Source organism: Strigops habroptila, chromosome 1, assembly GCF_004027225.2.
Source record: "Strigops habroptila isolate Jane chromosome 1, bStrHab1.2.pri, whole genome shotgun sequence".
In the NCBI taxonomy this organism is placed as follows: domain Eukaryota; kingdom Metazoa; phylum Chordata; class Aves; order Psittaciformes; family Psittacidae; genus Strigops; species Strigops habroptila.
In genome coordinates, this window is record NC_044277.2 from 137,917,544 (window position 1) to 137,941,136 (window position 23,593).

General features: G+C 43.1%; 1 protein-coding gene across 2 annotated transcripts; it reads left to right on the forward strand.

The window, feature by feature from the left end:
* The first annotated feature begins 1,459 nt into the window (after nt 1-1,459).
* Nucleotides 1,460-8,597, forward strand: OXSM (3-oxoacyl-ACP synthase, mitochondrial). 2 transcript variants are annotated; one of them, XM_030512480.1, is made up of 3 exons: nt 1,460-1,581; nt 4,260-5,277; nt 7,984-8,597. In XM_030512480.1, the coding sequence occupies exons 2-3, from the start codon at nt 4,295-4,297 to the stop codon at nt 8,384-8,386; spliced, it is 1,386 nt and encodes a 461-aa protein (XP_030368340.1). In that variant the 5' UTR covers nt 1,460-1,581; nt 4,260-4,294; the 3' UTR covers nt 8,387-8,597. The 2 variants fall into 2 exon arrangements, with proteins under 2 accessions (XP_030368340.1, XP_030368347.1); XM_030512487.1 differs by lacking the exon at nt 1,460-1,581 and adding an exon at nt 3,492-3,510.
* Nucleotides 8,598-23,593: the final 14,996 nt, after the last annotated feature.

Below are 23,593 nucleotides of genomic sequence, written 5' to 3' on the forward strand. Positions count from 1 at the left end.
ACGAGGATGATCGGGGGCTGGAGCACCTCCTGTGTGAAGACAGGCTGAGAGAGTTGGGGCTGTTCAGCCTGGAGAAGAGAAGCTGCATGGAGACCTCATAGCAGCCTTCCAGTATCTGAGGGGGGCCTACAAGGATGCTGGGGTGGGACTTTTTGTTAAGGACTGTAGTGGTAGGACAAGGGGTAACAGGACAATCAGACGGGAAGTTTAGATTAGATATAAGGAAGAAGTTCTTTACAGTGAGTGTGGTGAGGCACTGGAATGCCCAGGGAAGTTGTGAGTGCTCCATCCCTGGCAGTGTTCAAGGCCAGGCTGGACAGAGCGTTGGGCGACATGGTCTAGTGCAAGGTGTCCCTGCCCATGGCAGGGGGGGTGGAACTAGATGAGCTTTAAGGTTCTTTCCAACCCTAACTATTCTATGATTCTAAGTATAACCATTACCCCAACACTGCCAAGGCCACCACTAAACCATACCGCTGAGGGCCTCATCTACACGGTTTTGAACACTTCCAGGGATGGTGATTCCACGACTTCCCTGGGCAGCCCATTCCAATGCCTGATCAGCCTCTTGGTGAAAAGATTTTTCCTAATATCCAATCTAAACCTCCCCTGGTGCAGCTTGAGGCCGTTACCTCTCGTCCTATTGCTTGTTACTTGGGAGAAGAGACTGACCCCCACCCCACTACAATCTCCTGTCAGGTAGTTGTAAAGAGCAATAAAGTCTGCCCCAAGCCTTTTCTTCTCCAGACTAACCCCCCCGGGTCCCTCAGCTGTTTCTCATCATACTTGTGCTCCAGACTCTTCACCAGCTCTGTTGCCCTTCTCTGGACCCGCTCCAGCACCTCAATATCTCTCTTGTAGTGAGGGGCCCAGAACTGAACACAGGATTCGAGGTGCAGCCTCACCAGTGCCCAGCACAGGGGATCATCAGAGGGGCGCTGGCACTAGAGCAAGGGAGCAAAGTGTCGGCAGGAAAACTGCTGAGAAATTACTTATGGTGACATATAAAATGGGCCTGGAAAAAACTCCAGGGTATGGTGCTGAGGAGCTCCTCACGCCTGTGTGTGACGGCCCCGAGCTAAGTGGTTATGTGCTGTCCACCGCCGGAGTTTCCACAGTTCAGTGCGGCAATCCGGTATTGAGGAAACCGGTGGGACACGACAAGGCGTCCCTCACGGCCGTAGTGTTACCCTTTTGCCTATTACTCCACTGGGACCGTTCGTTCGGGGGTTGCCTAGCATTTCTGCCCTCCCTTTGCGAGTTTTCAACGCGTGTTTTGGGGGAGGAAGCCATTTCCTCTCCCCTTCCCGTTCCCGGGACTACCGGCGGCCGCGGGGGGGGGGGGGGCCGCGCCGGCTCACAGCCGCGCACCAAGCGCCGCCGGGCCGCGCAGTCCACCGCCGAGTTCTCGATCTGCTCGGGCGGCTCCTCACCAATCGTGACATCGGCGATCAGCTATAAAGCCGTGGTGTGTCCGTCTCCCCCTGCCGCCTCCCGGGTGGTGCGGCCCGGCGCCGTGGGGACGGCGGAGGGAGCCCCATCCAACCCCCGTGGAGAGGGGGGGGAGCGCGGCCGGCGGAGGTACCGTGGAGGGCTCGGGCGGACGGAGCGGGATGGGCAGCGGGAGCGCTCCCCCTCGCCTGCGGGTCCGGCGGAGAGGCTGCCCCTATCGGAGCCGGGCGGGACGGCAGTTGCGGCGCCGGGGAGTCCCGTGGCGTCAGGGTTTAACTCCTGGTTTAAACGTTAGAAGTACCTAATAGCCTTTAAACGCACGGTGACGTCCGGCAGCTCTTGTTCCCGGGCGGAGATTGGCCCCGCTTGTTTATCTCTTCCACGGCAGGGCACGTAGCATTGCTTGGGCCAGACGAGGGCTCCTGGTCATGGTACAGCAGTTGACAGCGTGTTATTAAAAGCTGCGTGTTAGGCCAGCACCGGTTTAAAGACCTCTGCAACAATATTATGTATATTGCCGCCTCTTGAAATAGCCAGGCTACCTATCTGAAAAATGCACAATGACAAATTTGGGCCAGGATTTAAAGCAGCCTTTTTTTTAAAAAAAAAAAAGCCTGCTTTAGTAAGTGTTATTTTTAGCTTTTTACTTTTAATGCCACTGTGGTGTGCTTGTGCTCCCATGGGAAAGACTGAGTCTGTGTATTTTCTCTCTTATGAGGAGAGACTGTGGGAGCTGGGCCTGTTTAGTCTGGAGAAGAGCAGATCGAGAGGGGATCTCATGAATGCATGTAAATATCTCAAAGGCAGGTGTCAGGAGGATGGTGCCAGACTCTTCAGTGGTGCCCAGTGACAGGACGAGGAGCAATGGCCATAAACTAAAACAGGAGAAGTTTCACCTCAACATGAGGAAGAACTTCTTTGTGCTGAGGGTGTCAGAGCACTGGAACAGCTGCCCAGGAGGTTGTGGAGTCTCCCTCTCTGGAGACATTTAAAACCCACCTGGACACGTTCCTGTGTACCTGCTCTGGGTGGCCTTGCCTTGGCAGGGGGGTTGGGCCATATGATCTCCAGAGGTCCCTTCCAATCCTAATGATCCTGTGATAATGTGATTTGATGATTTTAGCAGGAGTGCATGAGCCCAGCAGCCCCATATGGTCCCCACGCAGCTCCTTATGTACCCCATGTATTTTACCAAAGACCTAGTCATGTTGAGTTGCAAAAAGCAACTTTTATGAGGCAAAAAGCAGGTTGTTGCCTATTTGAAAGAGAACTCTTGAAACACTCTCCAAGTCTGTTTAGAGATATTGTTTGTTCTATGCAGTGTGCTCCGTGGTGCATTTCCACAAGTCAGGCACACTCAATGCTGGCTTCTTTGTTACATTTGTACACAAAAGTTCAAGGTAGTACACTTGCAGTCACAATGATTGGGCAATAATCTGCAATCACTGGTTCTTACATTCTCTCATCTCTGTTTAGAGATGCAGCATAGATTTATTTCACTATGCATGTCTCATGATTAAGGCTTTCTGTAGACAAGGGTCTCTTATCTCAAGGGAGTGTGATTTTTAGTGTAATGAAGGCAGTCCACTTTAAGATGCCTTCAAAGCTAGTTTCATTGCCAACTTCTCAACTAATGAGTTATGTGTCCTTTGCCCGAGGATGTTATCCTCCTCCTCTGGGGCCCTTTGGCCTTCGTTCAGTCATTATCTACCAAAAACAAGATAGTTGTTCTTCTAAACCTCAACAAATACATTTACATTGTTTCTTCTGGGGTGAATTTCGACCTTCCTGCTGTAAATTCAGGAGCAAGGTGACCTGCTGAAGCCTGTATCGTAGGTGTTGGCATTGTTGAGCTGCAGCCTCTGCCCTGCTCCTGCATGCCAGAAGTGTGCGATCAGACCAGCTCCCAGCCTGGTGGATGCTGAGGCAAGGCAAGAGAGAGGGGCTGTGATGCAGCGCTGCAGCGTTACTGTTTGTCATGGTCTTCTCATCTGCCCAAAGTACTTGTGCTCAGCAGCGGCCTCCTGCCATCACTTCATATGCCTCATGATACCTGAGGTCTGGTGGGGTTACCTTCAAGGGAGGTGGTTGTGGGGTACATCTAGCCAAACGCACTTGAGGTGCTGTCCCCTGATGGTCTAAATAACCCAAAGCTCATGAAGGGTAGGTGGAGGGAGAAAGATGAGGAGTCTTGCCCAAGATGCGTAGTAGGCACACTTGGCGAGTGCCTTGGTGACAGAGCCAGGAAGGCTTTCTGGACTTTTGCTGAGAAAGATTGAACCAGATGACTCTTGAGAACCCTTCCAACCTGGTGTTCTGTGATTCTATGACTCCTGTTCTGAGTTTTCTAGACCGTTTTGCCTGTCAAAAACGTTGAGATGACAACATCCTTAACATGATAATGGTAGGACATACACATACAGGTGAACATACACTTCCTCCCTTAGAAGACTGAAGCTGTTAATGCTCATTGTTAAACTTCTAGAGAGCTGGTGGTTAAAGCCATATGGGGGAGGGAGTTTTGCAACAAAACCAGAGTGCCTTGCAGTCCACAGCAGTGCAAAATCGTATTCATTAGAAGCTTAAGCTAGAATAGCCCGCTAGAGGCAGTCACAAAGCGAATGTGTTTCTATGCCCTGTCTGCCATAACGCATACTATTCATGATTACAGAGACAGAAAATACATCCCTTTCTGCAGGGTTGAAAGTAGGCTTTCATGTAAAAAGCAGGTTATTAATTTAGCATAATTACAATGTTTTTTGCATTAGCTGCTTTATAGATATGTTTGTGTCTTTTTTTTCTTCCAGTTACAGAAACGTGCTTGAAGTGACTGATTTCCACCATGTTCTCACACTGCTCGTGGGATCTATTAAAGATTGCAAAGCTTCAACTCCGAGGTCTGAATTTAAATCTGCATTTACAAAGCCACAGGAGAGCATTCAGCAAGTCACTGCCTGCATGTCGAAGGAAAGTAGTTGTTACAGGTATTGGCTTAGTGTCCCCTCTTGGTGTGGGGACTCAGTTTGTGTGGAAGCACCTTCTCCAAGGAGACAGTGGGATTGTAGCACTAGACGGGGAAGAATATGCAGGCATCCCATGTAAAGTGGCTGCCTGTGTGCCGAGGGGAAATGAGGAAGGTCAGTTCAGTGAAGAAATGTTTGTGTCAAAATCGGAGGCCAAATCCATGAGTTCTGCCACTGTGATGGCCATTGGTGCAGCAGATCTGGCAATGAAGGACTCCGGCTGGTCTCCCCACTCTGAAGAGGATCGCTTAAGTGCTGGTGTGGCAATTGGGATGGGAATGGTTCCACTGGAAGAGATTTCTGATACAGCTGCTTTATTTAAAATCAAGGGTTATAGCAAGGTTAGCCCATTCTTTGTCCCAAAGATTTTAGTCAATATGGCAGCAGGCCATGTCAGCATTAAATACCAACTGAAAGGGCCAAATCATGCTGTGTCAACTGCTTGTACTACAGGCGCACATGCTGTCGGAGACTCCTTTAGATTTATTGCCACTGGTGATGCAGATATCATGTTGGCTGGAGGGACTGAGGCTTGCATTAGTCCTTTGTCCTTGGCTGGATTTGCAAGAGCTCGGGCCCTCAGCACAAGTTTTAACTCAAGCCCTAAAATGGCCTGCCGACCTTTTGATTCGCGGAGAGAAGGGTTTGTAATGGGAGAGGGTGCTGCTGTGCTGGTCTTGGAAGAGTACGGACATGCGGTACAAAGAGGTGCCAGGATCTATGCAGAAGTTTTAGGTTATGGACTGTCTGGTGATGCTTGCCACATAACAGCACCTAATCCAGAGGGAGATGGTGCATTCAGGTAAGTACTATATGTTGATTATGATAGCTACTTCATATGCTGATTATACTGGGTACATTTGTTTTTGTTGTTGCATGCTTTTCCTAGAGAAATGCTGTTCAATCTTGAATTAATATTCCAAAAGCCTGAAAACTTAACCTGAAAACTGAAAGAACTTCTTGTAAGGTTTTGCCCCTATTTTATTCTATTAGTAACAAGGTGAAGGCCAGTTCTTGCCAGAATCAGCCTTTTTGCATAGAGTTATGAAAACTTTCTGTGTGTGAAAATATTTAGCGTTTGGTGCCTACAGCTATTCACACAGCTGTAGTCAAAGTGTGAAAGGAAAGCTCTTTTTTAAGATCTTTTTGGTCCAATAGAACCTTTTCAGATTCTCCTGAAAAAACTCCACTGCAACAGGTTATGTCATTTGTTGTGTTTCGAAAGGAGGATAGCATTCCTGAAGGAATCCCAAGTGATGAAAACTGTAGAGCACTTGGAGGATCTAGTTTGTTAGAATAATTACCGTACGTGTAATTAGCATTAATTGTGGCTATTCTTATTTAGAAAAGACTTGAACTCTCCATAGGGAAAGTATTTAGGTCATATGCCAGTGCTACAAGCATGTTTAAATACTTCATTCTTGATGCAACTTTGAGTGTTGGTGGAGAGGCATAACAAATAGACTTTAGCTCCACCATTGTTACTTTCATCAAAACCCGTTCACATGTAGATGATATTAGTTTACTCGTTATCACTGACCTAATTAAATTGTCAGTTAAATTACATGTGTAAGTTTGGGAGCTTTGTGTAGGCTGAATACTACTGCTGACATTGGAATCTTTAGTAAAGATTTAGTTTGCATTATTCTGAATGTATGTGAATAACACAATTCAATACTTCACTGCACAGATAGATCAAGTTCCTGCACGGTATTGTAAAGCTGTGTTTGCATCTTTGTTGGGTTAACAGATTTTCCAAGAGGTATAATATACCAGGTTTCCCCTTTATGCTGTTTGATTCATACTTAATTGTTCTGCAGACGTGGGTGTGAGCTGAGTCATCAGCAGTGTCGTCTCCCAGATTTTCAGACTTGTTTACCCTTGAGATGATATGGCAATGCATTGTAACTGGATTTTTTGTATATTTTGTGATTGCAGTAACATATAAATTGAATTCACAGTGGGAAGTAGTTGAAAATTAATCTTGGCATCTAAAAATGTTAAGCCTTTCCACCCTGGAGATGAGATAATACATTTTATTACAGTCTTCAAACCAGTATTTTATTACTGCCGTGGTATATGGATTAAATCCATGTATATGCTTCTCTTACTTTTCTGGGGGAATTTTATTTTCTACATCAAAAAGAATCAGGGGAATATGTTTCTGTCATCTAGTAACTAACTTCAGTTGGAGACTAATACGTATGTTTGAAAAAACCTGCAGGAAAGGACAGGCAAAGCCAGACTCAGAAGTGTGGATATAAAGTGTGTTCTTCACACTTTGTTAGTGTAAATGTGCCTTGCAGCTGACATTTAGCTAAATTAATGTACGTGTTTCCCTCAGTAATCCTTTTTGCCTAAGTGTTGCCTCACTGCTGAGTGACAGTGAGCATCAGTGACCTCCAACCTAAGCTAAGCTGGATGCTTCTGAGGGTAGAAGGCCATGCTGGAGACATTGAAATTTGCCCAGCAGCCTGTGCTATCTTTTTTGTGAGCTTCCTTTTATTTACTTATTTTTCATAAATTTCAAAGAAGTCAGTGGTCTTTTGCTCAGAGATACTTCGTTAAGCTCTCTGTGCAAGGAGAGATGTTGGAGATCTGTGAGAAAATCACAGTATGGAGCTGTATTGATCCTTCTGTGATTTTCATAGAAAAATGTGTTTTATAGAGGCAGTCACAGTCCACAGGTTATCAGGAGTTAGAATGAAACATACAGTGTCAGGGTAGAAAAGTGTGACTTCTAGTAAATTTCGTTTTATATATAGGAATTTGTGCTATCTCATTGACATTTCTAGCCTCTGGAAAGCATGCAAAAGAAGCTCAGGAGGAGGATGACTGCAGAATTTTTCTTTCATTGCCCAATATTTTCGTTTGATAGAATTATTTTTTTCCCAATTCCCTAGTATTGCAAATATGAGGGAAAATACAGTGTAAAAACTAGGGAATCTTCTTTTCACTTAAAATGGGAAGGGGATTTTTTAGTCCAGTGTACTGAATGTTACATTAATGCATCACTGCACTAGAGAAACTTCAGCGGATGGAACATAAATTTTTGTAATTATTTCAGCTAGTTATTTCACTCTCAAATATTTGTTTGTTTTTAATTTTTGCATTGAAAAGGATCTTTGAGATACTGATGTAGTCTGTAGAGTTATATCTTCTCTATTTCTGTATTTTTCACAACTGTGGAATTTTTAGCAGCAGGTGCCTGACTTTTTAGTGGGTCTCACCACTACTGTCTTTCTTGGGTGGCTAAATGTAAATGCTGGTGTGTTTAGTTAGGTGAATCCATCTCTTATCTTTCCTTTAGGGTGCCTAAATGTAAATGCTAGTGTGTTGAGTTAAGTGAATCCATCTCTTGTCATTTACATCTTGGTAAAATATGTCATGCAGATTTTCATATTTGATAAACATTTTAAAACATCCTATACTTTTGCTTTTGGTTTGTACATGTGTGTTTATGTCAAAAAACCAATGGGAAATTCATTCTCTCTTCTTTTTTTCTCAGGTGTATGTCTGCTGCAATAAAAGATTCTGGGATCAAGCCTGAAGACATTACATACATCAATGCACATGCAACTTCTACACCTCTAGGAGATGCTGCTGAGAATCAAGCAATCAAGAGACTTTTTAAAGATCACTCACGTAATATTGCTGTTTCCTCAACAAAAGGAGCAACAGGGCATCTCCTGGGGGCTGCAGGAGCTATTGAAGCAGCTTTTACTGCACTGTCCTGTTACCACGGAATTTTGCCACCTACTCTAAACTTAGAGAAAACAGAGGCAGAGTTTGACCTCAATTATGTTCCATTAACAGCTCAGGAGTGGAAGACTGAAAAACGGCGTATAGCACTCACAAATTCATTTGGTTTTGGTGGTACTAATGCAACTTTGTGCTTTTCAAGTGTTTAACCTATGCTGTGCATGTTGTGAAAAATGGCGCTGACAATGATTTTCTGTACTGCCACCCTTGGTATGTACCGGTATCTTTTCTCAGCTTTGAGAATTGCTCATTTGAAACATAAGGACTTTCTTCACCCTAAAATCAGTAATTTTAGAAGACAGAACTTCTGTTACTCATTTTAATAAAAGTAAATAAAAAACCTATTCTTTGTGTTGTAAAGAAGTTTTTCTTCTTAAGTAGAAGAGAAGACATCATTGACCATTTTGTGGGTTTACTTCATTAGAATAGATTTTTCATATGCGTGTGGCACAGAAATTGCTCTGAAACATTTGTGCAAAAGGGAGGCTGCCTAACAAACTAGTTTCCATATGTTGTGTTACTTCATTAGCCATGGTGTGGAGTGGTAACAGTGAAGGATGCGTGCAGCATGGCTTATACATCTTCCATGTGGCCCATGGATAGAATTAGTAGGTAACCTGGTTTGTTCTGAAATTTTGGACAAGAATAGCAAGGTAGATATACAAGTATAGTATGAAGGATTTACAAGGTAGTTACACAGAAAGGAAAAAGACTCTTGAAACCCCTGTCTGTTCTGCCAAAATGGAAAAATAGAACTAGCCAAACTTGGAAAAACAAAGAATCTTTTAGTAAGAAAAAAAAACCCCAACCCACATGCAAGAAAATCTGGGTCTTGTGTTGAGGGTGAGGGGAAGAAAGAGAACAGGAAAATAAAATTGTACCTACAGCTGACATATTGATGGTGGGTTAGTAAAGGACTTCAGCTGTTCCTTCTGGCTCCAGTTAGCATCTTAGCCAAGTAGTGCCTCGAAAGCGCAGATGTGAGTGAAGTCAGACATCCCTATTGGTAAGTTATGTCATTAAAAGTCTTTTTACCAGTTCTCTTTTTGACCTGTGTAAGTGGAGGCAAAATAACTCACTGGATTTAAAATAAAGGACATGTAAAGTAGCTATACTATAAGTAAATTTCATTCTGGGAAGAGATTACTTATGGGCTATCATGAGGCTTAACAGTACCCTAGAACCTCATTATTTACACAAATGGTCTGAATGCCGATGTGGAACAGCATAATTTTTGCATCTGCTGTCTTTACTCAATAGAAAGCTAAAGAGAATTATGACAAAAATGCAGTCAGAGAATAATTAAGACTCTTTCAGAAGCTGAGCTCATACAGAACCATGCAGTCCAAAATAGATTAATGAATAATAAGCCTGAAAGCAAATAGAGAGAGTATGGGAATTTGCTGTTGGGAAAAATACCTACAAACCTCTTATCTTCTTGATGATTAATAGTAGCAGTACAATGAATGAGGATTCGGACTGCACACAGTGTAAAAGGCAGATATAAAATTCACCATTACTATCTGCAAGTTACATACAAAAAGAAATTGATTGAAAGAATTCTACCTCCAGGAAACAGCCAGCATTAAGGTTGTGAATTTGGAGGGATCATCCAGCAAGTTTCTGGAGATATTTTTTCAGGTAGCTGTAATCCAGGGTGGAATGTGGGAAGACTAGGTACTGCTGCATTATTGAGGACCTGAATTACCATCTAACTAAACTTGCCCAGACTCGTTATGTAGCTGCAGATCGGTAATTAATACTGTGACAGAGTGATATGTTTCTGTTTCCCTCCGATAGCAGAGATCGTGGCCCCAGGAGTGTTGGATGCAGACTCTTGTGTACCAAGCATGAAAAGACAGATTACACTGTCACACAGAAAAGTAAAACAGAAACTGAAATGATTAAAAGATCTTTCTCCTCTGTCGTGGTTTGAGCCCAGCCGGTAACTCAGAACCACACAGCCGCTCGCTCACTCCCCCCCCCCCCCCCCTTCTTCCTCCCCCCCGCTCCCGGAGGGATGGGGAGGAGAATGGGAAGAATGCAACTCCCACGGGTTGAGATAAGAGCAGTCCCGCAACTAAGGTATAACACAAAACCACTACTGCTACCACCAATGATAATAACGATTAGTGAAATAACAAGGGGAGAGGATACAATTGCTCACCACCCGCCGACCGATACCCAGCCCGACCCGAGCAGTGATCTGGGCCTTCCGGGTAACTCCCCCCGGTTTATATACTGGGCATGACGTGCTGTGGTATGGAATACCCCTTTGGCTAGTTTGGGTCAGGTGTCCTGTCTCTGCTTCCTCCCGGCTTCCCCTCCTCCCTGGCAAAGCATGAGACTGAGAAAGTCCTTGGTTGGAATAAACATTACTTAGCAACAACTAAAAACATCGGTGTTATCAGCGTTGTTCCCAGGCTGAAAGTTAAAAAACACAGCACTGCACCAGCTACTAAGCAGGAGAAAAATGACTGCTATAGCTGAACCCAGGACAGTATCCACCCCTTATTCCATACCATTCACGTCATGCTCAGATCCCACATCTCTCAGCACACTATCACCCCTGTCCCATATATACACATATATATACACCCACACCCACACACAGAGAAAGATATCGTTCCCTAGTCCATGGACCAATCCCTGTAAAATTGCTGAACTCATCCAGTCCATGATGTCAGGCTCCATCTCTTGTAATAGTCTTTCAGGGCAGGAGGGACGGTACATAGTGTTGGGTTGTTGCCTGCTGATGATACCGCCAAACTCATCTGGTCACTGCTGAGCTCGTCTGGTTTCCTCAAAATTCATTCTTTGTTGAGGTGATGATCGGAGGGAAGTCAGGGTCAACGGCTGGTGACCTGAAGATATCTAGCTGGTGGGCTATAAAAGTGTTATAGAGCAGGCAACAGCATACAATTGAGTTCATTGGCTGTTTTCCCCCAAAATCAAATCCCCTTGAGGTACACATCGGACTTCCCCATCTTCCCGCATTACCCACCAAGTATATCCAGGTCCCTGAGCAAAAGCAACCCCACGAGTGGGTTTGCCTTTACCTGAAGCAGGAATAACCCAGACTGTCTTCCCCAACAAATTCTTTATGTGCACCACAGGAACTTTATCCCCCTCTACAGTACGTAAAAGTTCTGATTGGGCTGGGCCAGCCCTGTTGGCAGATCCCCTACTGTTGACCAACCAGGTGGCTTTTGGTAAATGTGTATCCCAGTGTTTGAAAGTCCCACCACCCATTGCTCTCAGTGTAGTTTTTAACAGCCCATTGTACCGTTCGATTTTCCCAGAGGCTGGTGCATGGTAGGGGATGTGGTATACCCACTCAATGCCATGCTCTTTGGCCCAAGTGTCTATGAGGTTGTTCCGGAAATGAGTCCCATTGTCTGACTCAATTCTCTCTGGGGTGCCGTGTCGCCACAAGACTTGTTTCTCAAGGCCCAGGATAGTGTTCCGGGCAGTGGCATGGGACACAGCGTATGTTTCCAGCCAGCCGGTGGTTGCTTCCACCATGGTAAGCACATAGCGCTTGCCCTGGCGGGTTGGTGTAGCTGCAGTGCTTGGAGTAGCCATATTGTCTGTTGCTGTCGGGGTTTGAATAGCTACTGTGCATGTCACTGGGGTTGGTGTAGCTGTGGTGCTTGGAGTAGCTATATTGTCTGTTGCTGTCGGGGTTTGAGTAGCTACTGTGCTTGTCACTGGGGTTGGTGTGGCTGTGGTGCTTGGAGTAGCCACATTGTCTGTTGCTGTCGGGGTTTGAGTAGCTGTTGTGCTTGTCACTGGGGTTGGTGTAACTGCTGTATTTGAAGTTGGAGTAGTTGCGTTGTCTGTTGTGGTCAGGGTTTGAGTAGCTGTTGTGCTTGTCACTGGGGTTGATGTAGCTGCTGTACTTGGAGTAGCTGTGTTGACTGTTGTGGTCAGGGTCTGAGTAGCTGCTGTGCTTGTAGTTGGCATAGCTGCGTTGTCTGTTGCTTTGCCATCAGATCCAGAGACATTTTTTTCCCTTTGAAGGTGCTGGATAGTGTTGAGCAGGGCTCTGTAGGCATAGGCCAAGCCCCAGCACGTTGCCAAAATTTGTCCCTCTCTGGTATAACCAGGACGACAGCACACCTCGTTTAAGTGTTTTACTAGTTTTTCTGGATGTTGCACTTGTTCAGTGGTGAAGTTCCAAAGCACTGGAGGGGCCCACTGGCCTAGGTACTTGCCCATACTATCCCACACACCCTGCCACTCATAACTGTCCAGCCTCAGGGAAAATCTCCTGGTGGTCCTCCTATATCGTCGTCTAACCCTAGACCAGATTCGAACCTGATACTGCTGAATTTTTGACATTAAACGAAATAGGATGTTCCTACGATGGGATGGCCGTGGGTAAAACACACTCCGTATGTTTGCCAACATGCTGATCCCCAGCACAATCAGCAGGCAGGTTTCAAGGGTACTCAAAGGCCATCTAAAACCTTCAGAACTCTCAATTGCTGTTGCAAATAGGCTGGTGGGGGAACGGGGGGTGAAAGAGAATGCTTCCTTCGTAAGTTTACCCCCCGAGGAGAAAAAAAAAGATATGCAATTGCTAAAATATTTCATTATATACCTCCCAATGTATAGTGGTGATGGCCACGCTGGAAGCACAAACCAGACCAGTTTCATGATCAATGAGTCTATTGTATTACAAGTCATTACCATGAAGTACAGTGAAACAAGAACCTTAGCCCAGGCCCCCCAGCCGATAAACGCTAAAACAGCAAATAGTGGCTGTAAGTAAGGTACAACATGCTGAAACTCTGAGATCAAGCGCAACACATCTGAGAGCCAAATAATCACCATTGTGACGAGTAGTAACAATGAATGCTTATCACAAATATGATTAAACACACTCTGGTCAGATCTGTCGTTATCTCAACCTTTCGAGCCCCACGTTGGGCGCCAAAAAGAACTGTCGTGGTTTGAGCCCAGCCGGTAACTCAGAACCACACAGCCGCTCGCTCACTCCCCCCCCCCCCCCTTCTTCCTCCCCCCCGCTCCCGGAGGGATGGGGAGGAGAATGGGAAGAATGCAACTCCCACGGGTTGAGATAAGAGCAGTCCCGCAACTAAGGTATAACACAAAACCACTACTGCTACCACCAATGATAATAACGATTAGTGAAATAACAAGGGGAGAGGATACAATTGCTCACCACCCGCCGACCGATACCCAGCCCGACCCGAGCAGTGATCTGGGCCTTCCGGGTAACTCCCCCCGGTTTATATACTGGGCATGACGTGCTGTGGTATGGAATACCCCTTTGGCTAGTTTGGGTCAGGTGTCCTGTCTCTGCTTCCTCCCGGCTTCCCCTCCTCCCTGGCAAAGCATGAGATTGAGAAAGTCCTTGGTTGGAATAAACATTACTTAGCAACAACTAAAAACATCGGTGTTATCAGCGTTGTTCCCAGGCTGAAAGTTAAAAAACACAGCACTGCACCAGCTACTAAGCAGGAGAAAAATGACTGCTATAGCTGAACCCAGGACATCCTCTCTTCAGCTCATTTCAATTTAATCATCTGCTGCAGGTAACCTTTAAACCATGAAATCTTTTTGACAGTAGCTACTTTAGGTGTTTTGATGATGGATAATTTTAACGGGCCTAGATGCAGCAATAGATAGTGTGTCCTGTAGCAAATTAAGATTTTTTAAAATTAATAGAGCCAAAGATTAATTCCATCTATTTGTATTTTGTTTGTACAGGTTTCATTTTATGTACTTGTTTGGAGTCATCTCTTTTTATCACATACCACACTGAGCTGATCTGGGACTACTTACTGCTAATTACTGCTTTATTATTGGTAGCTGCAAACATTAAAAGGAAAATAGATATCTCTCTATTGCTAAACTATTAAGTGGGTAAATTGACCAACATATTAAACCAGAATGCTTTCTCTCTAAAATGGTCCCTTTATCTTAATCAAGCGATGTAATGGTCCAGAGTTTGAATTAAAAAACCTGAATATTTAGGCTCGCAAGCTCAGAGTTAGTTACAATCTGCTAAGCAAAGCCTGGAGATGCTAGTAGAGTGCTTATTTTGAAGCCTACTTCTGAAGTGGTGCAACATACTTTTGAGAGCCCAATGCACCAGGCAGGATGACAGAGCAGCTGAGGCTGGAAGGCACCTCAGGAGCTAGCCTAGTCCAGCCCACCTGCTCAAAGCAGGGACAGTTAGAGCAGGGCCATGTCCAGCCTGGTTTTGAGGATCTCCAAGAGTGAAGATTCCAGAACCTCTCTGGGTAACCTGTGCCAGTGCTCAGCCACCCTCACTGTAATAAATTTCTTACATTTAAATGGAATTTCTTGTATTTAAATTTGTGCCCATTGCCTCTTATCCTTTCAATGGACACTAATGAGAAAAGTCTGCGTTCCTTTTCTGCATTCCCCCATCAGGTACTTCAGCTCATTGATAAGGCTGAACAGTCACAGCTCTATCATCCTCTCCTCTTATGTCAGGTGCTCCAGTTCCTTCATCATCATTGCAGCCCTTCATTGCACTTCCTCCAGTACGTCCATGGTTCTCATGCACTGGGGAGGCCAGAACTGAACCCAGCACTGTGCTGGTGCTGTGCACCAGCGCTGTGTAGAGGGGAAAGCTCATCTCCCACAATCTGCTGCTGATGCTCTTACAAATGCAGCCCACAATGCTTTTGGCCTTCTTTGATGCAAGGGCAGCTGGTCCATCGGACCACTAGGTCTTTTTCTAGCAAGCTACTTTCCAGCTAGTTAGTCTGAGGGAATGCTGTGTGGGGTTATCCCTCGTTAGGTACAGGACTTGGAATTCCCCTTTGTTGAACTCCATGAGGTTCCTGTCAGCCCATTTCTCCAGCCTGTGTAGGTCTCTCTGGGTGGCAGCACACCCATTTGGCGTAGCAACTGCACCTTCCAGCCAGCTTGCTGAGTCCTCTATCCCATCGTCCAGGCCATTAATGAAAATGTTAAACTGGTCCCAGAGTAGATCTCTGGGGTACTCCATTAGTGTCTGGCCTCCAGATGGACTTCATGCCGGTGATCAGAACATTATTCTCTGCATCGTATACAGACAAGGTTTGGGAATCAATAAGATATTGAAAGATCTATCAGAGCTGGAAATATAATTCTGTAACTGTTGCTTTCTATCTCATGTACAGCCCATGAGATATCATGGTCTGTCCCACTGACTTTTCTGAGCAGAATCTCATTACCCATAAGTCAAAACTGGTTTATAAGGATAGGCTCTAAGTTTCTTAATACTGACGCAACCGAATCTGATCTACATCCCCTAAATCAACCTTAGATTTTTTAATATTTCTTTTAAGCACAACTTCAATTTAACTGCTAGGTGAGGGATATTACCCATTCTCACCCTTTGTATCAGAACATGAGAGAATTTCCTCTGTCCCCTTGCTTGGAAGAGGAGGAGATTTAAAACCTTTGTCACGGTTGGAAATCAGTTTTTATCAGTGCTTTTCCTATATTAGTGTAGGCAAATTACTCATAACACATGCCCTTCTAAGCATAGTACATGGGGGTGGAGTTTATAACAATAGATCTCCTTGAATTTCTTTCAATAACAGAGAGAGGAAATTACCTTTACTTGAAGGTTTCAAATGAATTTAGAAGTAACAAAAAAGAGAAAGATTTATAAGCCAGATGTGCTAAGAGAAGCAGATTCCTGAGACTGTTAGCAAATAGTACAGGCAGTCTACCACTGCAACAAAGTCAATGAGTAGTAGTTTTTCTATTCAAAGCTGGTTTACAGACATTCTCTTTGTAATTCAGCAATATAAGACAGAATGAGAGTAGAGGACATGCTCTTTGTTCTGTGTTATGCAGCTTAAACGTGCATGGAAGAGAGTGTGCAGAATGACAATTAATGAAACCCTGGAAAATAACAGAACATGTTCCCCCAGAGGCAACTGTAATATCCAACTAGATGAAGTTGCATTTGGGATTGTCTGCAACGTCATACTTCTAATGGGAGCCAATAATTTTTCCTTAATTCAATTAATTAGTCTTTGTTGCTCCTCTGATTGGCAATGAGTGTGCTGGTTCTGGTGATTGTGTTTTGAATGTCAGTGCCTATATTTTGGGAAGTGGTCTCACTCCCATGGGCCACCTCACCTAAAATAAGCATAAGGAAGACTGAAGATGTATTTACTGTTGAGATCCACAAATTTTGCAGGCCCCATAGAAAGAACTTGTGCCTGGTCACCATGTCGCTGGGACATTCTTATATATGTACTGAATGATTTGCTCCTGGTCTGGTGGCACTCTCCTCTTCTGAAACACCTAAAAAAGAAAGCATTGTTGTTCATACTACGTTTCTGACCCTGGGGTTTACTGGCTGATAGCCAGGTTAATTTCCAGCACACTAATCTGTACTGGGATGTTATGGATTCCAGTCCTGTACTGGGTCCAATCAGCCTGTGCCTCATGGGGGATGCTATAGGCTAGCTTTAGAAAGAGGTGTGCTTTAAGATTTCTGGAAAGGAGCTTAATGTTTCTTTCACTTAAGCCCAGTAGGTCTTCAGAGCAAATCTTTAAAATCCTCCAGTTAAAGAGTGCATGCTTTGTTTTCTGGCCATGTTCAGTATAACAAACTTTGGAGGCATTTCCACCTCTAGTACATGCTCTTGATGAGATGGGCTTACCATGGCGTTTGTGTCTGTGACATCTGGTAACCTCTGCCAGAACAGTTTCAGACCACCTAAAGCCTGTTCCCTGTGCCATGTGGTGCCTAGAGAGCTCCTCATACTGAGACTCTTCTAAAACATTTCCAGTTATTTCTGTTATGAACAGTATTAAATATTTAAACTCATCATCAAATGTGAATCCTATGGGAGGAAATTTAAGAGATCTGCTCGAAGCTGCTGCTTTGTGGATTAACTATTTCTGCCCTGAGCACTACTGTTTGTCCATCTCTAATGGGCGACACTGAGGGCCCAATGCAGAGCCATCAGAAACCATAGAAGAGCATCTTCTGAAACTGGACAAAACTGGTGAGCCTCTGCCTACTGACAGAGAGTAGTCACTCCTACTCTCTAAATGTGTGTCAAACTCAGTTGGGGTTGACCGGTTAGCCTCAGGGTTAAAGTGAAGTTTTGACCGCAGTCACATCCATGTCAATAGTTTTGCATGAAGACCTTTTTTCTGCGTTTTAGGACAGGGACTATTTCCCCTGGTATCCTGCGGTGGTTCCCCCTGAGCAGTGAAAATCGTGAGCGAAATGAGTGTGATCACACGGTGGCAGCAAATTCTCAGTTATCTGAGGCGCTCGGGCACCCACAGTGCCCTCAATGATTACCCTCAGTCATCATTTTCCTTTTCAAACCATCACCCAGCCACTGCTTACAGAGGAATAGAGCAGAGAAAGGAAGAAAGACGCTAAACAGACTTCATCCAGCCTTTGCTTTTTCCTTCGGTTCTACTTTGCGAATAAAAATCAAGTCTAGACTGACTTGCTGAAGCGCACAGAATTTGGAGAAGGCCGAAGCTATGATCTTAAATCATCAGGCTGACACACAGATGGAGTAGTAAAGAGGGGAAATTATTCTGTATTTCCTAAGCAGCATATTGGTACACAATTGCCAAAAGGAACACAAATTGTTCTAAGATACTTTAGAATGCCCCATCCCTGGCAGTGTTCAAGCCCAGGTTGGTCAGGGCCTAGAGCGACATGGTCTAAGGTGAGGCGTCTCTGCTCATGGCAGGGAGATTGGACCTAGATGATCTTAAGGTCCTTTCCAACCCAAACCATTCTATAAGAAAAGCCAAAACCAAAAAAGCCCCTGCCCTTCTGCCATAGGTACAATCCTACTGATTTTGCTTCATTTGTATCTCCTGGTTCTATAGAAATGAAGAGGACTAAATACTGCATTATTCTTAATCTTGTAGTGCCAGGATGGAATAAATGAAAATTATCAATGTTGTTGATGGACTAGTGAAGTTAGTTCATTCCTAGATTCAAAACTAACCAGATACCTAGAGTTGCTCAGTGTTGTAATTTTCACTATTTGTTCTCGTAGGTGCCATTGTGTCAGACAGCAAGGTAGGATTTTTCAAAGCCAGGAACAAATCCATTTTCACTCACGCTCTGAGAGAAGGGTATAAACAGGTATATGTGAATGCACAGAATACAGAAATTCATCTACCATCTGCTGCTTAAGTAACAGGAATGCAAAATGTAGTCTAAGTTGCGGTAGGAAAATGACAACAAGTGGCTTTGCTGTTAGGTTTACAAGCACATTTGGGGAATGCTGTGTGACATGCATGGTGCAGTTGCAACAGTGAGCTTCCCCTTTGGCAAGGCCTAGACTAGTGATGTTGCTTCCTAGTGCGCATGGGCTCCTTTTGTTTGCACTGTGTGATTGCACATAGATTTTTACATAGGTGATATTAGAACTGACAAGCTATCTGCTTTTTAAAAGTATCATTGGATGTCTCACCTTTTCCAAAATTCCAGCTAAGTAAATCTGATTTTTGGCAATGATCTTGAGAACTATCGAGCACATGGGTTCTTTAAAAACCAGAGTGCTCTGGCTATCTGGTACTACAAAACAGGCGATACATTGATAAACAAAAGCTAAAGCAGTGTTATTATCCACACCTGCCTTCATCTGCAGTTGGCTTATTTCCCTTCACCTGGAATCTACATGTTTCCAGGGAGATAAGGAAAAAGGATAACACAGGTTAAGCTGGCTTAATTTATGCATCTGGCAGCCTACAGAGAGTCTGCACCAATTTCTTTGCCTGCTGGCTTTACTGATACTAAGCAGTAAGTATCTAAGCAGTAAGTATCTTACTGCTTATACTAAGCAGTAAGAATTGAATTAAAACCCTTAGATACTCAAGCCAGAAGTGTAAATCAGGAAAAAGCACAAATAAACAAATAAATGGAAGGGAAAGTTTTGTGCTACCGTAAGATGAACATTATTTGAATATAGGGGAATTATTCCAGGATGTATTTGCTAGGTTAAAACAATCTGTATTTTATTCCACCTCTAAATATGAATGAATATAAATACGAACGAGGAGGTACAGGCACTTAATAGGCTGTTAGATTCGGGGATGTTTAAATAATTCAGCTTCTTCAGCAGCTGGGAAACCATGTGTAGCTTGTAATGTTTGATCAAGTGAGCTGCCTGACATGACAGAAGAACAGTTTGAACTCATACTTTTGGGGTGCCCATAATGATTTTAGTGTGTTAATACATTGAAGGATGAAAGACATGACCTTGAAGAATTACTTTCGTTTTTCATGTGTAAAACAATGATGTAAATTCTATCGTTCTTAAAAGCCAATTATAAGGTCTTTTGTTCTATACTGCTGCCAGAAGTTTCTGGAGCATAAAATTATGGAGGATAACATTGTCTGATAACAGGACATACGAAGGGCAAAGACATTTCTGAACCTTCTCAAAGAATGGAGGAAATCTTTGAGCAAATACTTGCAGACTTTGATCACTTTTTAAAGTCTGAGTAATGTACTGAATTTCATTGGAAGTGTGCCACGTGGAAAGTATACTGATAAACACTAGAAAGTAGCTGAACATACATAGAAGACTGTGTGCAACAGAGGATTTTTGAGCTGGGCAGATGTTATGAACTATATAAAAGTAGTCATTTTAAGCAGAGGCTTAAACATCTCCTGAAGGATGAGCATCTAGTAGAAACCCTGTCCTGCCTTTCACATCTGCTGAGATTGATTTCAGAGCATCCTTACATGGCTTTGTCAGTAGGTTAGCACTAGCATCCCTACAATGATATGTGTGGGACCAAAACAGCTTTTCCTAAGGTGCTTCTGATATGAAATGTCTATAAGGAAAATGAAAAGTTCTCTGTGAGACTCCAGAGAACAAGGTTTAAATAGGTTGCACGAACATGAAGATTTCCCTCTGTCCATTTACTGTATGAAATTTATGAAACATATTCATTTTTAGAGGCCAGCCATTTGAAATTTATAGTCTTTGTCTGAATAAGAGAATTAAATAGCACTTTTTTATCATACAAGTTACAAATGGTTTATATCATAAACCATTATATAGCCATTTTAATTGTTTATAGTAGCAAGGCTGCTACCAATAAACATGTGTCCTGCTGCTTTATATCATAGAGCTTACATGGTAAAGATGCTGATAAAAAACGAACATGAACAGATACAGTACCTCTGTGAAACATCCTGCTGTGGTCCTTAGTCTCTGTCAACATCTTGATGTTGAGTGGTGAAATTGAAAAGTGCCACAGTCTGCTGGTGGAGGCTTTCATAGAGCTTTACAATATAAAAGCTTTCTTCTGCTTTCCAGCTCTTTTTAAAGTATACTTGATGAGTGATAAATAAAGCAGAATGTAATGCAATCTCTATATATGAATTTTTCAGGCAGGAGTGTACTTCCTCTGCATTTCTAAAACTCTAATAGCTGAAAATCATTATCTCCTGTATGTGCAAACAGAAGAGCTGGTGTTGGCCGATGTTACAGTTGCCTCATCAGCCCATAATATCTAATCAAAGATCAAGCAAACAATAAAAAAATTAACATAGAAAACAGGATGTGGAGATGAAGAATGTCCAGATGAAGGAAGACGGCACTTTTTGCAGTGGGACGTGAACCTGTTTTGGAGCAGCCTTATGTGCTGCTCAGAAGTCCTTGTGGGGGTCTTGTCCTCCAGGGGTAGAGGTAAGGCAAATGTTTGTGGTGCTGAAGGCCATAGCCATAGCAGCACCCTCCAATGTCTGCCAGGACTCCCATGTGTCCCTTTGAGAAACACCTCTCCAAACTCTGTATTCCTTTTTTCTTTACCTCCTTTTCACGTGCAGTCACTTGCAGCTATATGTGGAGATTGTCCAGTAATTTCATGTGGGTCTTTAGACATCTTCTTTTTAAGCAATGATAGTGGTTTTTTGTTTGTGCCAGTGTGATCTAAAACCGGCATGTGCTGAATCTGGGATTAACAAGGCTTTTTTGTGTCAGTTTTTAATAGGAATTTTAAATATGTTAATTATATCTAGCTTTTATTGTAAAAATCAGTTATGTGTAATTTAGATTATGGTTTCATAGGTCAATAATGATAGAACATTTATAAGGTTTTCTGTATTAATACTTATGATAATGGATTATGATTTTTATTTTAAAATCTGTCATCATGCAGTAAGTGTTTCTGAGATTCATTATGCATAAATATTATATGAGGCACACATTTTTGAGAATACATCAAACATTTTGAATTAAATGGCAGTTTCTGCTTGCACTAATGAGCAAGTAAAGAAAATTTCTAAGCTATAAACTCCACTCTGTGAGGGATAATAAATAGCTTTTCTTAAAGTATTAGAAATGGCTAATTTATAGTTTAACCTGAACTTACTGGATAGCTGCTCTGTCCCACTTACAGACAATTCAAAATCCTTTTTAGTTATGGCAGAGAAAAGTGTGCCTAATTGATAGGACATCTTAGCTGCTGTGCTACATCCAGGCAGTCATTCATAGTTCTTAACTAATATTCAGCTCTTTTGCAGAGTAACTGATACATTACTTACTAACAACAAAAATTAATCAGAGAGTGTCCAAAATAAAAATCAATTGTTTGCGATTTGGGTAATTTCCTTATTCATTGTTGCCCATATAATGAAGCTATACCAGTTATTAAATCTCTGTTTATTATGACAAAGTTCCCTTTCCAGTCCATGGCCAAGTATATATAAATGAAGTAGGAGTAAAGCTGTTGTAACTCAGTACTGTTTAGTTCTGAGGAAATGTGTGCTAAGATGACATAGCTTAAGTCAAACAGCATGTACAAATAAAAATTCTATTTACCAATTACTGTTGGTAAAATGCTGCAATATGGAGGATAGTGGAAATAGTTTAATTCCCAACTGGGTTTTTCACAAAATGTTTCTGTGTTTTAGATTCTCCATCTCAGCTTGGCCTCATAAAAAGATTTTAGAGCACATTTGGTATGAATTTCTCCGAAGAGAAGTGTCAGAATCAGTTCAAGTATTGGTGAATGCTTATAAATTATTACTTTGTTCCTGATAGTAGGCTGCTTTTATGTAATTACTTATTTTCTTTTAAAAATATTTGAGTTGGTAAAAGCAGTCATGGTAAAAGGTGCAGACATCTTACCATATGAGAGAGATAAATGAGGTTCTCCCTGTACAAAATCTTTCTTAGGGTTGTCTTCTCTGAATCAATGGGGATCCTCCGGAACTTTCTCAACTGATTCTATGCTGATATCTCTCTGTCATACGGCAGGTGGAAATGATCCATCCAGAAAGATAATGCCACTTCAGTGCTAAATGAGAAGAGGACAGCGTTAACAGGACGGAGTAGATGTGACAGCTGGTGACTTTATGATATGGGGAAGGCTGTCAACAAGTGTGGCTAGAGCTGGGCACAAAACCTCCTGGGAGATGTTGGCTGAGATCTGTTTGTGTTTAGAAACAAGTCTTTGAAAGACATTATTGGTTTGGATAAAATTCCAAGCGAAACAAAGTTGGATCATGGCAAAATATAATTTTATACCAGCTTGACTGTAGCTGCTTTTGCTTTTGGCTACCTCAGGCTTCCCAGATCCAGGACTCTGGAAGAGATGCTATGGCAGTGACCTCATAGAGAGGTGTAGAAACCCCACAATTTAGGACCTTGGTGCACTCAACCACTTGGCCTGCTTTAGTTCTGGGGACTCCTTGTAATTTGGAAATGCTTCCTCACTGTTCAACTGTAAGCGCAATTTGGAATGAAACCAACATATTTTGTGAGACATATTTCCTTGTACACAACCTATTTCTACAGCTGTCATTCCACACAGGCAGCAGAGGCAAGTATTTGCCACTAACATGAGATGAGTCAAGGTTGTGGCTGCACCATCACCACTGGAAATGCCCAAGATCAGGTTGTACAAGTAACCTGATGTAGGGAAAAACTTGCTTGTGCTTGTCCCTACCTAGCATATTTTTGCTGAGAAGAGACCATTTGGGAAATCATAGGGAAAAAAATTGGACAGGTTTATTGTCTTATTTCCTTACAACTGGAGGGAAACTGGCCAGAATATTTGTTTCATGTAGTTCCATGCAGTTTAAGGTGGGAGGGCAGAATTTTATCATCTGTTTCAATCTCTGTAAAACTGTCTTTCTGGTGCAGAGATGAAATGTAGGCTGTAATGATGAAAGCTGTGCTCACAGACTGACCACCAGTGACGATGCAGTGTAGGTGGATGAAGATAATGAAAAAAGCCAATTATCTCAATGTGGCTAAGCAATAAGTCTTTTTAGTAACTGGAAAAACGTCTATAAAGTGCAAAATACCCCAGAGGTTTATATGTCCCCAGTTCAGATAGTGCCTCAG

Excerpts from the sequence above, each read along its gene's own strand:
- OXSM (XM_030512480.1), top strand. The coding sequence starts at position 4,295 with ATGTTCTCACACTGCTCGTGGGATCTATTAAAGATTGCAAAGCTTCAA. Across the intron at positions 5,278-7,983 it reads GAGGGAGATGGTGCATTCAG|GTGTATGTCTGCTGCAATAA; the intron begins GTAAGTACTATA and ends TTTTTTTCTCAG.